This window comes from Meles meles, chromosome 2, assembly GCF_922984935.1.
Source record: "Meles meles chromosome 2, mMelMel3.1 paternal haplotype, whole genome shotgun sequence".
Classification (NCBI taxonomy): domain Eukaryota; kingdom Metazoa; phylum Chordata; class Mammalia; order Carnivora; family Mustelidae; genus Meles; species Meles meles.
Window position 1 is genome coordinate 36,118,473 of NC_060067.1, and position 16,007 is coordinate 36,134,479.

General features: G+C 40.4%; 1 protein-coding gene across 3 annotated transcripts in view; it reads left to right on the plus strand.

The window, feature by feature from the left end:
- Positions 1-16,007, plus strand: part of UGDH (UDP-glucose 6-dehydrogenase) — a 35,350-nt gene that overhangs the window by 14,241 nt on the left and 5,102 nt on the right. For all 3 annotated transcript variants that reach the window (XM_045996902.1, XM_045996900.1, XM_045996904.1), the window contains 7 exons: positions 3,433-3,534; positions 6,471-6,671; positions 6,785-6,982; positions 8,151-8,298; positions 11,391-11,485; positions 14,199-14,329; positions 14,549-14,682. In XM_045996902.1, the coding sequence (XP_045852858.1) occupies positions 3,433-3,534; positions 6,471-6,671; positions 6,785-6,982; positions 8,151-8,298; positions 11,391-11,485; positions 14,199-14,329; positions 14,549-14,682 (1,009 nt within the window). The remainder of the gene's footprint in view (positions 1-3,432; positions 3,535-6,470; positions 6,672-6,784; positions 6,983-8,150; positions 8,299-11,390; positions 11,486-14,198; positions 14,330-14,548; positions 14,683-16,007) is intronic.

The following is a 16,007-nucleotide window of genomic DNA, read 5'->3' on the forward strand; positions in this document are numbered from 1 at the left end:
AAAAGGTGTGGCACCAGAGAGGGTTACACGATAAAGGCGTGATTTTATTTATTTATACGTTTTTTCCGTGATAAATGATTGAGCATGTTCAAAACTAAGATCACCAATTACATGGAGAAGGAAAGGTCAAAGTGTAAGAAGAGGCTAATTGATGTAATGAAGTCCGGAAAGATAGCAAAAGGATGGAACCGAAAGCACAAGTAGAAGGATTGGCCTTGAAAGCCTCTTCTTTGGGGACTGGAGGAAAGTAAACAAGAATGGAAAAAGATATAGACAGGGTTTTTTTTGTTTGTTTGTTTTTAATATTTTATTTATTTATTTGCCAGACAGAGATCACAAGTAGACAGGCAGGTGGGTGGGGGGGTGGGAAGCAAACTCCCTGCTGAGCAGAGAGCCTGATGCGGAGCTCAATCCCAAGATCCTGGGACCATGACCTGAGCCAAAGGCAGAGGCTTTAACCCACTGAGCCACCCAGGCGCCCCGATATAGACAGTTTTGTTGGTGGGGACATGAAAGAAGGGTGACTGACATATTGGCAATTTCAATTGTCTGTTAGTAGGAGGTAAGGTATTTTGAGGAAGATAAAAGGGGTAATGTTGGGTCAAGGACTTGCAAATAGTGGAGGTTCAGAGCAATAATCCCAGAATAGAGAGGACAAAGTAAAAGGATTATCAGGTCACAATGGAAACCCAGCTAAATATACTTAGGGTCCATGAGCTTGTGTTTATTGTGGTTCTTTCTAATCCAATATGTTTATATTTCAGGGGCCAAAACTATATGAATAAAAAAATAGTCATTTTTACTGCCAGAAAAGGAAATAGTAATGACCATCACATAAAATATGGTAACAAGGGCGCCTGGGTGGCTCAGTGGGTTAAGCCGCTGCCTTCGGCTCAGGTCATGATCTCAGGGTCCTGGGATCGAGCCCCGCATCGGGCTCTCTGCTCAGCAGGGAGCCTGCTTCCCTCTCTCTCTCTCTGCCTGCCTCTCTGTCTACTTGTGATTTCTCTCTGTCAAATAAATAAATAAAATCTTTAAAAAAAAAAATATGGTAACAAGATACTCAAGTGTTTACTCAGAAAATACTATAGTAGAAAGTGTTAATATTTATTTACCTTTAAAGATTTTATTTATTCATCAGAGAGAGAGAGAGTAAGCAAGGGGTGCAAGCAGGCAGAGGGAGAAGCAGGCTTGCAGCAGGGAGCCCTATATGGGACTTGATCCCAGGACCCTGGGATTGTGACCTGAGCTGAAGGGAGATGCTTAACCCGCTGAGCCACCCAGGCTTCCCAGAAAGTGTTAATATTTAACAATTAAAACATTTTAATTTGTATTACCATATTTCTGAATAGTCACTGGTTTTCTTGTTAACTTGAAACAATTTAATAGCTACTTGTTAAAAAGCAAAATGGATAATTTGCTTTACTCTTTCTGAATAAAATGAAAGATAATATTACCCTGCGAAAAGGTTTTGAGTTCTTCCATAAAATTACCCTATAAATTCTCAATACTAATTGTGATAATTATATAATGAATTTAATAAGAGGTAGGACCTATATTATTAACTACTTTTGCATCAGTTTTGGAGATCTACAAATATCCCATTGATTTTAACAGAATAATATAGCTGTTTGTTTTGAGGTGTCATTAAGGCTTAGTTAGTATAAATCTTGCATTGCTCTGATTTTAGGTCACTTTTATTTAAATATTAGGGAATTATATATAGGACTAAATTCAGTCTTCTCTGCAAAATCGCTACTCTATAACCTTTTACCCTCATTTTCTAGAACCAAGGAAATCGTTTTTATGATGGCTGTACTCCCTGCTCAGCAGGGAGCCTGTTTCTCCCTCTCCCTCTGCCCCTCCCCCCATGTTCTCTCTCTCCCCCTCTCTTTCTCCTTCTCTCTCTCTCACAAATAAATACTATCTTTTTTTTTTTTTCTTTTTTTTAAAGTAGATAGAGAGGCAGGCAGAGACAGAGAGAGAGAGGGAAGCAGGCTCCCTGCTGAGCAGAGAGCCCGATGCGGGACTCGATCACAGGACCCTGAGATCATGACCTGAGCCGAAGGCAGCGGCTTAACCCACTGAGCCACCCAGGCGCCCCATAAATACTATCTTTAAAAAAAGATAATAATTATTTTAAAAATGTAAGCATGTCACCTGGGGTGCCTGGGTGGCTCAGTTGGCTAAGCGTCTAACTCTTGATTTCCTCTCAGGTCATGATCTCAGGGTTATAAGATTGAGCCCCATGTGGGGCAAAGGAAGAAGCAGACTCTTCACTGAGCAGAGAGCCTGACTCAGGGCTCAATCTGAGGACCCTGGGATCATGACCTGAGCAGAAGGCAGAGGCTTTAACCCACTGAGCCACCCAGGCACCCCTCCTTCCTTTTTTTTTTTTTTTTTTTTTTGCAAGAATACTTGTTAGGTGGTTTTGTACAGCACAGTATCCTGTTTCTCTCTCTCTCTCTCTCTTTTTTTAAAGATTTCATTTATTTATCTGATATATATATAGAGAGAGCACAAGTAGGGGGAGCAGCAGGCAGAGGGAGAGAGAAGCAGGTTTCCCGCTGAGCAGGGAGCCCCCTGTGGGGCTTGATCCCAGGACCCTGAGATCATGACCTGAGCTGAAGGTAGAGCCTTAACCCACTGAGCCACCCAGGTGCCCCACAGCTCAGTATTCTTAACTATATTTCCTGTTACACTGTATGGGAAAAGTAATAAAATTTTCAGTTAAAGTGTTTCTTACATTAGGACTTAGAAAAAATATATATTTAGATATGCATAGAGTAGATGTTGACTGTTTGACAATGGGTTGTCTGACTTGAATTCTTGGGAGTAAAACCCTGCATTCGTGATTATGATGCAAAAATCAAACGTTTGCTTGAAATCACAGAAGACCTTGAATTCTTCTGATAATTGCCTTGATACTCAGTTGATTGTTAACTCTTATGAAACAATCAGGCACATGGTAAACAATGACACAGTAAAACGACCTAGTGCTTTTATTGTGGCTGAGTCAATTTTGCTCTATTTAGTATTGTTACATAATGTACACTTTTGGCCTTTGGTATATGATTTTAGATTTTTCTACAAAGGTGTTATTTGAGAGCAAGTCTAGACCTTTAAATTGCAGTATAACTTTCTCCTTTAACAAAGGTAATTCTGTACTATTAGGTTATCTCATAAGACTGGTAAACTGGGGGCGCCTGGGTGGCTCAGAGGATTAAGCCGCTGCCTTCAGCTCAGGTCATGATCTCTGGGTCCTGGGATCGAGTCCCACATCGGACTCTCTGTTCAGCGGAGAGCCTGCTTCCCTTCCTCTCTCTCTGCCTGCCTCTCTTGTGATTTCTCTCTGTCAAGTAAATAAATAAAATCTTAAAAAAAAAAACAAAAAACTGCTAAACTGTATACACAACTCTTTTTTCTTTTTAGCCAGGACTAAAAGAAGTGGTAGAATCCTGTCGAGGAAAAAATCTGTTTTTTTCTACCAATATTGATGATGCCATTAAAGAAGCTGATCTTGTATTTATTTCTGTAAGTATTTTCTTTGGCTATGAGTTTTAACGCATTCTCATCTATATGGACATTTCATTGTATTTGGGTAGTCATCTGTTGGTATCAAGCCACATCATTACTTAGCATAGAGTTGTGCTGTTGAATTTTGGTTGTCACTTTGTCCAACACTTCATCGTACCCCATAATCACCTGGTCAAATATATCACGGATCATTGAACAAATAAATTTGGAAACAGGTCTAGTCTGGGATCTAGAATTAAGAAGCGCTGGTGTGAGCTCATGTGGTAACAGTATACGTATTTCATCATTTCTTGTTTCAACCACTGCTTGGTGGAGGTGAGGTAAAGAGAATTAGCTAAAGCATGTGTGCAAATTTATAGGCATCTCCTATCTAGATGAATTATGTTCTAGAAGTCATGTGATTTCTTGTTTTTTAAATTTTTTAAAAAAGATTTCATTTTTAAGTGATCTCTATCCCTAACATGCGGCTCGAACTTGCAGCCCTGTGATCAGGAGTCTCCTGCTCTGCTGAGCCAGCCAGCTGTGCCAGGAAAAGTCAGTTTATATGACCTCTTTGCACTTTGGCTTGTGTTGGGTTATAGGCTAGTCCACAGGCATCTTTGGTAATATGGCTAACTTTGATGGACCTTTGTAATGAAAAAATAGAGCTGGTGCTTGGGAGTAAACTCTGATAATCTAATATTCAAACCAAGGTAACTTCTTGCTGTCCTCGTAACCATTTGCTCAAATATTCTGTGTAATAGTATAGTGATCACTAATATATGGTTGAGCTAGGGTGTTCTATGACTCAAGACCTTTAGGGCCTTAAAGAATAAAGGGGAATTCAGTGGCGTGGGCTTTGACTGAGTCCCATGGACTAATGGAAAGAAATATCATAGGGTCCCTAGAGGGTAAATGTTGTTGAATTTATTATGCATGTTGTTAATGATTATATGTTGTTGAATTAGAGTTTGTTTCTGACTGATGAGACAAAAGCAGTACCATAAAGATAAGTTAAATCCAGAAGAAAGTGGTAATGAAGCCGGTGGTGAAACCATTATGAATTCAGTCTCTCTTTTGGCATTCTTAATTACTTCAGAGAAATTGGTACAGCTTCTGTGACTCGCCTACCCATCCTCTACTTAAGCTTGGAGAAGGTTAAGAAGCAAGGCATAGAAAATGAGAAAAGATTTTGGGGTAGCTGGGTACTTGGAGAAAATCACGAAGTTATCTTAGTCCAACTTCTGGATAACCAGAGTCTGGAATGGGAGTAGGGGAATTTCCTGTTTAAAAAAAAAAAAAAAAAAGAAAGAAAAAAATATATATATATATATTTAAAAGGATCTATTCTAAGGTAGTAGAGTCCACTTTAGGGTGGTCTGGCCAGACAGCTAATTTTATACTTGCCTCTCTGCGGATCTAGCCTGAGCTGCCCTGGATCTTTCCAAGCTATTACTTTGCATACCTATTATGGTAATTTATTACTGTGTAACTCACATCTACTTCTCGTTATTCTCCGGATCAGCTTTTTAGGATTTATTTGTGGTCTGCTTTTCATTATGGAAAATTCATACAAGAGATGGAGACAATAATACAATGAATCCTATTTACCCATTCTCCACTGTCAGCAGTTACCATGGCTGATCTTGCTTCATTTACTACTTCTCTCCCTTTCCTCCTACGCCAGGCTAATTTTAGGCCTATTCCAGGTAGGAATAGTTGTATATGAATCAGTGTGCAGTTGTTCTCTTCAGAGCACCTGTATGAGAGGAAACTGTCTGATCCTCTATCATTTTTAGCATGTTCCTCCTTATCCTGTTAGCGGTCTTGGCCCTTTTGTGCTCTGGTGAACGCTGACTTCCATGTCTAAGGCTTTTCCTAAGTTGTTCCATGCAAATAAACAACTTTTGTTCTCTGGATTTTCACACCTCAACACAGTCTTTGAGTTTTTATTTATTTTGGCTTGCTTCCTTTTTTTAGTCCCCTGTTAGGTTATAAGCTTGTCAAGAGACGAGAACTGGTACCACTAATTACTGGTTCAAAACTCTTCTTGTGTAAGGGACACCTGGCTGATTCAGTGGTAGAGCATAAGACTCAGTCTTAGGGTCCTGAGTTCAAGCCCCATGTTGGGCATGGAGCCTGCTTAAACACACACACACACACACACACACACACACGCACGCACAACCACTCTCTCTGTCTCTCTCTTCCTCTGTAGAATTTTGGGCTTTCTGGAGTGCTTTGATTTTTACCAAAGCATCATAAAACCCACATGTTAGATTTTAGGGAGCATGCTATCCTCATTTTCCAATGAGGTAGTTGAAACAAAGGCAGCTACACTTCTCCAAGTTTACGTGGTACAGCTAAGCCAAAAGGAAATGCCTAGACTCTGGACTCATGATTTCTTTTTCTTTCTGTTTAATAGTTGTCTACGTAGTATTGTGAGTCCTAAAGATGCTAGATAATGTCTCGCTTTAATAAGCTAAGAAAGCATTTGTGAATGATACTGCAAATGCTTTTGAAAACTATTGATATAGGTCTATTAGAAAGGAGGATAGAAAAGGTTTTAAAGACCTGGATAATGTATTACATATAATAAAGAAGAAAGGAAACTTACATTTCATTTCAGCCTGTGAACTCCTCGAGGACAGGAACAGTCTCATTCATCTTTGTATCTCCAGGGCTTAGCTTGGAAACTGCCTGCCTGGGTATCTGTCATTATCCAGGAGCTTCTCAACAAAAATTTGTTGAACGAGTTCCCCAGATGCTTCAGGCATCTGTCTGATGATTATATTATTAAAATGTATCATTTCCATGAAACTAATAGGGGGTTAAATGAAAGCTAATGATGATAGCTTCCCGCTTAACTAGTTAACTGATGGCTCGAGGTTCATCTTGAAATCACTGAATCTCTCATGGATATTTTCATTCATAATCCCATATGCTTTCATCAGGTGAATACTCCAACAAAAACCTATGGAATGGGGAAAGGTCGCGCAGCAGATCTGAAGTATATCGAGGCTTGTGCCAGACGCATTGTGCAAAACTCAAACGGGTACAAAATTGTGACGGAGAAAAGCACAGTTCCAGTGCGGGCAGCAGAAAGTATTCGTCGAATATTTGATGCAAACACAAAACCCAACTTGAATTTACAGGTATAAACAAAGGCAGCCCTGGAACCTGATTCTTATATAAATATTGACGCCTTATAGTCAGTTGCTCCTGGTTAATTCTAAGTTTGAAACTTGGCTTTGTGTTGGGATTCTAGGTGCTGTCCAACCCTGAGTTCTTGGCGGAAGGAACGGCCATCAAAGACCTGAAGAACCCGGACAGAGTGCTGATTGGAGGGGATGAAACCCCCGAGGGCCAGAGGGCCGTGCAGGCACTGTGTGCTGTGTATGAGCACTGGGTTCCCAGAGAAAAGATCCTCACCACTAATACTTGGTCTTCGGAACTTTCCAAACTGGTTGGTACACAGCGTTCAACCCTCCATGAAATACAAAGCTAAGGACTAATTTCTCTTAAGCCTAATAAGCCACACAGGTACTTTCTTGTCCATTGTGAAATAATTTTCACAAGGGAAATCAAATATCACAGTATAAAATGTTCTGGCAAATTCTAAATTTTTTTAAGATTTTATTTATTTATTTGACACAGAGAGAGATCACAAGTAGGCAGAGAGGCAGGCAGAGAGAGAGGGGGAAGCAGTCTCCATGCTGAGCAGAGATCCCGATGCGGGGCTCCGTCGCAGGACCCTGAGACCATGACCTGTGGAGAGTGCACTAAAAATAGTAGTTTTGTTTTTTTTTTTAATATTTTATTTATTTATTTGATAGAGAGATCACAAGTAGGCAGAGAGGCAGGCAGAGACAGAGGGTAAGCAGGCTCCCTGCTGAGCAGAGAGCCCGATGCGGGGCTCGATCCCAGGACCCTGAGATCATGACCTGGGCTGAAGGCAGAGGCTTAACCCACTGAGCCACCCAGGCACCCCAAAAATAGTAGTTTTTAATGGGACTCCTGGATGCCTCAGTCGGTTGAATGTCTGATTCTTGATTTCAGCTCAGGTCATGGGATCCAGCCCCGAGTCAGGCTCTGTGCCCAGTAAGGAGTCGGCCTGAGATTCTCTCTCTCCTGCTCTCTCTACCTTCCCCACCCCTGTGCTGGCTTGCTCCCTCTCTCTTTCTCTCTCTCTCAAATAAATCTTTAAAAAGAAAATAGTTTTTAAAATCACTCTTTCTATTTTTAATCCCAATCTTAATCCTCTTTCTTCTCTAATTTAAAACATTTTCCTTGGGATGCCTGGATGGTTTGGTCGGTTAAGCGTCTGCCTTCAGCTCAGCTCATGATCTCAGAGTCCTGGGATCAAGTCCTGTGTCCAGCTCCCTGCTCCGTGGAGATCCTACATCTCCCTGCTTGTGCTCGCTCTTTCTCTCTCTGACAAATAAATAAATAATCTTAAAGAAAACAAAAACAAATTTTCCTTTACCAACACATCCATAGCCTCCTCAAATTGAGCCCATGAGTAACTTCTCTATCTCCCTCGGTAATTATATCAACTCGATGAAATATAATCCTGACACAGAAAATTGCTATTTTAACTCATCGTACTTTTCCTTTCTTTTTTTCCCCCAAAGGCAGCAAATGCTTTTCTTGCCCAGAGGATCAGCAGCATTAACTCCATTAGTGCTCTCTGTGAAGCTACAGGGGCTGATGTAGAAGAAGTGGCAACAGCTATTGGAATGGACCAGAGAATTGGAAACAAGTTTCTGAAAGCCAGTGTTGGTAAACTGAGATGTTTCTGTACATAAAGGAGGTTCCTTTGGCTAGGTCTCTAACTTTAAGGACGTCTTTGCAGAATTTAATGCACTTAGAGTAATGATTCCATGACATGTGTAGCCTTCAACCTGTCAAGAACTTGCAAAGTGAAGCGGTAATTAAACTTACTTTATTTTAGTAATTACTGATTGATTAGTAAGACAAGCATAGTTTGCCATTTTAGGAGGAGTAATTAATATTTAGTTAGAACAGTTAGGAAGAGTAAGTTGGGGAAACCACATGGGAAATAACTCAATACCTTACTGAAGCAAACAGGAAGAAAATTCCCTATCATTTCCTTTGCCTATTAATATATACTTTCGGAAATGTGGCCTTGGTGAAATACAGTTGGTCCTCATTATTTGCCAGGTCTATACGTATGAATTATCCTACTTGCTAAAACTTATTTGTAATCCCTAAATCAATGCTTATAGTGCTTTTGTGGTCATTTGTAGACACAGAGAGCAGCAAAAAAATTGAGTCACCAACACAGACCTTCCCAGCTGAATTTGTGTCACACAGCACACTTGTTTTCTGGTTTCAGCTCCCCTTCTGTAAACAAGTACTCTTTTTGTAATCTACTTCGTGCCACATTTTTTGCACTTTTTGTGCTTTTTGGTGGTGATTTCACTTCTTTAAATGGCCCCCAGGCATATTGCGTGCCACACGCTAGTGCTAGCTACTGTTCTGAGATGCCAGGAGCCTGTGATGTGTGCCCCTCAGACAAAATACCTAGGGTTAGAGCAGCTTTATTCAGGCATGAGTTCGAGTGCATCAACAAGGTATATTAAATAAGGTGTCTTTAAATACACAAAAATAAGAACAGGGGTGCCTGGCTGCCTCAATTGGTAGAACATGCAGTTCTTGTCCTCTGGGTCATGAGTTTGAGCCTCACATTGGGGGTAGAGATTATTTTAAAAAATAAAAAAGGAACACAAAACGATTATAACAAAACTAAAACATAACCTACTGAATGGGAGAAGATATTTGCTAATGACATATCTGATAAATAGTATCTAAAATATATAAAGAGGGGCACCCGAGCGGCTCAGTGGGTTAAGCCTCTGCCTTCGGCTCAGGTCGTGATCTCAGGGTCCTGGGATCGAGCCCCACATTGGGCTCTCCGCTCAGTGGGGAGCCTGCTTCCCCTTCTTTCTCTGTGCCTGCCTCTTTGCTTACTTGTGATCTCTGTTTCTCTGTCAAATAAATAAATAAAATCTTTTTAAAAAGTAAATAAATAAAAAATGTAAAGAACTTATATAACTCAACACCCAAAAAACTAAATAATCCAAAAAAAATTGGTTAGAGGGCACCTGCCTGGCTCAGTTCATAGAACATGCGACTCTTGATCTCAGGGTCATGAGTTCAAGTTGCATTCTAAACATAGAACTTTAAAAAAGGGTGCGGGTAGAAGACATGAACAAACATTTCTCTGAAGAAGACATACAGATGGCCACAGACACATGAAAACATCACTCAACATCAGGGAAATACAAATCAAAACCACAATGAGATATCGCCTCACACCTGTCAGAATGGTTAAAACCAACAGCACAGGAAACAACAAGGTTGGTGAGGATGTGGAAAAAAAGGAATCCTCATGCTCCGTTGGTGGGAATGCAGACTGGTGCAGCCACTCGAAAACAGTATGGAGACTCCTCAAAAATTAAAAATAGAATTACCGTATGGTCCAGTAACTCCACTACTGGGTATTTACCCAGAGAATACAAAAACTCTGACTGGAAAAGATACGTGCACCCCTCTGTTTATTTTTATCAACATTATTTACAATAGGCAAGATAGGGAGGCAACCCATGTGTCCACTGATAGGTGAATGGGTAAGGAAGACGAGGTGTATATACACAATGGGCTATTACTCATCCATAAAAAAGAATGAAACGATGCTATTTGCACCAACAGGAAGGGATCTAGCGAGAATAATGCTAAGAGAAATAAGTCAGAAAAACAAATACCATGTGATTTCACTCATATATGGAATTTAAGAAACAAAACAAGCAAAGGAGAAAAGAGACAAACCAACAAACAGACTCTTAACTATAGAGAAAGTACTGTTGTTGCCAGAGGGGAAGGGGGTGGAAATGGGGGAAAGAGGTGATGGGGATTAAAGACTTAGCCATAGCTATTTTATTACATATTGTCCAACTGCTTTTGAGCCGCAAAGGCAGAGTTACATAGTTGTGCTCAGGAAGGCTAAAATATTTGCAGTTTGTCCTATAAAAGTTTATCAGCCCTGTGCTAAAGTAAGAGACGTGAGGCAGTGATACTAGATGAATGAGAATTAAAATAGAAAATGTAGCCATAATGAAACATTAACTAGAACTGAATTAGAACTAGAATTAACTAGAATGAAACATTAACTAGAATTATCTGGAAATTATTTATAGAGTTTGTTTATTAGTTGCTTGAAGATTTCACACAATCTCTAAATCCACTAAATTTCTGACATCTGAGTTTTATTACTGAAAATTCTAGGAGTGCCTACTGTGACTCTGTTGGTTAAATGTCTGACCCTTGATTTCCACTCAGGTCGTGATCTCAAGTTTATGAGATCCGTAGTGGGCATGGAACCTGCTTAAGATTCTCCCTCTCCCTCTGACTCCCATCCTCCCCCTCTCTTTAAAAAAGGAAAAAGAGGGGCTCCTGTGTGGCTCAGTCGTTAAGCGTCTGCCTTCGGCTCGGGTCATGATCCCAGGGTCCTGGGATTGAGCCCTGCTATCAGGCTTCCTGCTCAGCAGGAAGCCTGCTCCTCTCTCTCCCACTTCCCCTGCTTGTGTTCCCTCTCTCACTGTGTCTCTCTCTGTCAAATGAATTTAAAAAAAAAAAAAAAAAAGAAAAAATCCTGTCATAGGGCCATCTGGCTGGCAGAGTCAGTAGAGCATGTGACTCTTGATCTTGGGGTTGTGAGTTCGAGACCCATGTGGGGTATGGAGTTTGCTTAGAAAAAAAATTCTAGCATAGGCCCTCAAATTTAGTAGGACAGATTTGCCACATGATTCAGTCATGGTTCATAAGTGAAAATATTGCCACTTTTTTCTTAGGTTTTGGTGGAAGCTGCTTTCAGAAAGATGTTCTGAATTTGGTTTATCTCTGCGAGGCTCTGAATTTGCCTGAAGTAGCACGTTATTGGCAACAGGTATTAATCTTTATAGCCAACAACTTTTGATTAACTTCTAATTAAAACATGTCACCCTTTGTCTGTAAATGTTTTTGATAGGATTTATATACTCCAGGAACTCATGTCTCATTCTTTTCATTTATGTTAGTTTTATTTATTAGTCTTCTGTGTTTTTGATTTGTCTTTTTTGCTAATGAACTCTGATGGAAATTTCTGGTAAACCATATTTCTTCCAGTTTTATAACAAGTTTTACTCCCAGAGTAAAGCAAGAACTATTATTCTTTTTGTGGGGAAAGGGTCAGAGGGAGAAGAGGCCTCAGACTGGAGCCCGACATGGGGCTTGATCTCATGACCCTGAGATCATGACCTAACCCAATATCAAGAGTCAGATGCTTTTCTTTTTCTTTTTTTTTAAGATTTTATTTATTTATTTATTTATTTATTTATTTATTTATTTATTTTGACAGAGACACAGCGAGAGAGGGAACACAAGCAGAGGGAGTGGGAGAGAGAGAAGCAGGCTTCCTGCTCAGCAGGGAGCCGGATGTGGGGCTTGATCCCTGGACCCTGGGATCATAACCTGAGCTGAAGGCAGACGCTTAACTATCAAACTATCAAGCCACCCAGGCGCCCCTTCACATCTCTCTCTCTCTCTCTTTTTTTTTTTTTTAATTTGTCAGTGGTGGGGGATGGGGAGCAACAGGAAAACTATTATTCTTAATTATAACTCTTTTCATGCACCTTGGTGGCACTGTCAGTTAAGCGTACAACTCTTGGTTTGGGATCGAGTCCCACCTCAGGCTCCACATTCAGCATGGAGTCCGCTTAAGATTCTCTCTCCTCTGTCTGCCCCCTGCCCCACACTCTCGCTCACTCTCTCTATAAAATAGAAAAGTAAATCTTGTAAGAAATTATAACTCTTGGGGCGCCTGGGTGGCTCAGTGGGTTAAGCCTCTGCCTTCGGCTCAGGTCATGATCTCAAGGTCCTGGGATCGAGTCCACATCAGGCTCTCTGCTTGGCGGGGAGCCTGCTTCCTCCTCTCTCACTCTGCCTGCCTCTCTGCCTACTTGTGATCTCTCTCTGTCAAATAAATAAATAAAATCTAAAAAAAAAAAAAAAAAAAAAGAAATTATAACTCTTTTGGGGCGCCTGGGTGACTCAGTCAGTTGGGCAGCTACCTTTGGCTCAGGTCATGATCCCAGGGTCCTGGGCTTCCTGCTCAGCAGGGTGTCTGCTTCTCCCTCTGCCTCTGCTTCTCCCCTGCCTGTGTGCTCGCTCTCACTCACTCTTTCTCTCAAATAAATAAATAAAATCTTTAAACATAAATAAATAAAAGAATATTTTTTTAAAAAAGTAAAAAATTATAACTATTTTCGATCTTAAAGACAGAAAATCAAAATAAAGGAAGAACCTGTATCGTAATGCTTTCTAGTGGTTTGTGTGTGTGCTGATACCTGTTTTGTCCTTTTGAGATTCACAGAGCTAAAATTAGAGACCCTTCCCAAATTGAAAATAGAGTTAATATTAATTGAGTGCTTTCTCTAAACCAGGCATTTTTTTAGGTACTTTGCCGGTATTTCGTTTAGTCCTCATCACTAATATTATCCCCCATTTATAGGTGAGGAAACTGAGTCTTAGCGATGTTAAATAACTTGTCCAAGACACCAGCCAATATATATATCTTCCCCAAAAGTTTATAGTTTTTTAGATTTCAGCAGTGGGTGAGAATATAAGAAAATGCACTTTTAAAGAAAAATATATAATGAATGTAACAGTTTCATTCAGTCCAGCGAATGACTTTATCTTCCTGTCCATCGTGGCAAAATGCCACGGGTCTCATTTCCCAAGCTCTCAAACTTTGAGACAGCCCCTAAAAATCAGAGCCTTAAAAAAAGTAAAAACCAGCCTCTTTCCTTATGTTCCTCTGGTCATATGAATATGAAGATTATTTATAAACTCTTAGGTGAGTAAAGGATTAGGTGCTCAGAGACTTGTACACTTATAATAATATCTCTTTTAAAACTTTGCCAAGGGAGAGGGGCACCTGGGTGGCTCAGTTGGTTAAGCTTCTGACTCTTGATTTCGGCTCAGGTCATGATCTCAAGGTCATGAGATGGCATTGGGCCTGCTTAAGATTCCCTCTCTCCCCCTCTCCCCTCCCCCTCCCTGCACACACTCCCTCTCTCTCAAAAAACCAGCAACTTTGCCAAGGGTTAGTGGTATTTTGATTCATCTAGAGGGCAGCTGTAACTCGGTGCACTGTTCAGCTGTTCTCTGTCCACTTTCTACTCACTGGTGAGGGGTGATGGGTAAGCATAGGAGGGGATGTTTTGCGATTTGATTGGTTACAGCTTTGCTTCCACAGGGTTCAGAGAAGTTGGCTAAGGAGAACACTTGTTTTCTATGTGCCTTTTTTAGGCTGTTCTTGCAGCTAGATCCCTAATGGGGTTGAAACTTAACTGTGTGCCCCATCTTTATATCTATTCTATCCCAGATGGGTGCATGGAAAGTTAAGCCAAATGAAAATTTTTATGATGGTTTTAAGTGGTGGGGTGCTAATTCTTTTTTTTTTTAATCAATAGATACTGAAGAGGTTGGTTAATCTTTGCCCCCTGTTACTATTCATGCAATAGTACTGTAAACTGTGAGCAGTAAATGGCGTAGGCCACTCCTCTTTTAACCACACTCATTATACAGGCAACATTGCATAACTGTGCGTGTAATTTCAGGTTATAGATATGAATGACTACCAGAGAAGGAGGTTTGCTTCCCGGATTATAGACAGTTTGTTTAATACCGTAACTGATAAGAAGATAGCTATTTTGGGATTTGCATTCAAAAAGGACACCGGTGATACGAGGTACCGTTCTTCAAAATATTTCAACCCCCTGGAGATTTTGATTTTTAATGGTGGATGTGTGTATGTGAAATATATGCATATAAATTGAGTATGAAGAATAAAAATAAAGTGAACATCTGTATCCTCACAAGAGATAGAATCTTTCCTCTGTAAGCTTCTAGATTATTAGAATAAATGCCATTTCTAAGCTTAGCAACACTGATTTTTTTTTTCCTTCAGAGAATCTTCTAGTATATATATCAGCAAATATTTGATGGATGAAGGTGCACATCTCCATATATATGATCCCAAAGTACCAAGGGAACAAATAGTTGTGGATCTTTCTCACCCAGGAGTTTCCCAGGATGACCAAGGTAAGGCTTTGAGTCTCATGAGTCACTTTGAGTATGGGCCCCAAAACCTGTTTGTTTTCTAGAAACCTTTGGTTGTTCTGTCATTGTGTGTGTGTGTGTGTTTTAATGAAATACTGTGTTTAAAAAATGTTTTCGTTCCAGTATAGTTAACCTACAGTATTAACAGTATTATTTTCAATATTATTACAGTATTTGTTTCTGGTTTACAATATACTGATTCAACAATTCTGTACATTACTCAGGGCTCATCATGGTAAGTATTGTCTTTAAACCCCATCACCTCTTTCACCCATCCCCCACCCGCCTCCCCTCTCATAACCTTAGTTTGTTCTCTATAGTTAAGAGCCTGTTTCTTGGGGCGCCTGGGTGGCTCAGTGGGTTAAGCCTCTGCCTTCAGCTCAGGTCATGGTCTCAGGTCCTGGGATCAAGCCCCACATCAGGCTCTCTGCTCAGCAGGGAGCCTGTTTCCTCCTCTCTCTCTGCCTACCTTTATGCCTACTTGTGATCTCTGTCTGTCTCTGCCAAGGAGATAAATAAAATCTTTTAAAGTCTTTTTTTTTAATATTTTATTTATTTATTTGAAGGAAAGAGAGATGACAAATAGGCAGAGAGGCAAGCAGAGATAGGAGGAAGCAGGCTCCCCGCTGCGCAGAGAGCCCGATGCAGGACTCAATCCCAGGGCCCTGAGATCATGACCTGAGCTGAAGGCAGAGGCTTAACCCACTGAGCCACCCAGGCGCCCCAATAAATAAAATCTTTTAAAAAATAAAGTCTGTTTCTTGGTTTGTCTCCCTTTCTCTCTTTTTTTTCTTTGTTTTGTTTCTTAAATTCCACATGAGTGAATTCGTATGGTATTTGTCTTTGACTGACTTGTTTCACTTAGCATAATACACTCTAGCTCCATCCATGTCATTGCAAATGGCAAGATTTCATTGTTTTTTATGGCTGAATGATATTCTGTCGTGTGTGTGTGGGGGGGGGGGGATGTCATCTTCTTTATCCATTCATCTATTGTTAGACATTTGTGTTGCTTCCGTGGTTCTTCCATTTTTATTGTTGGTATGATAAATTAAACTCTTAGACATTGTTCCATCAACTTTGATTTGACCTGATTGTCTGTGGGTTAGTCCAATGGGTTTTCCAACATATTCTGAAAAGCCCCGGAGGTTCCGAGGAGATACTGCTAGGGCAAGGATCAGGTGCTCCAGGCATCCACCATCGCTCTCATTCTCATTTCAACCAGAAATGAGTGACCAAAGAGGGTCATTCCACTTCCGTCAGACCCTTAATCTGCCTGCAATTCTAGAATTAAAGTGCGTAATTAT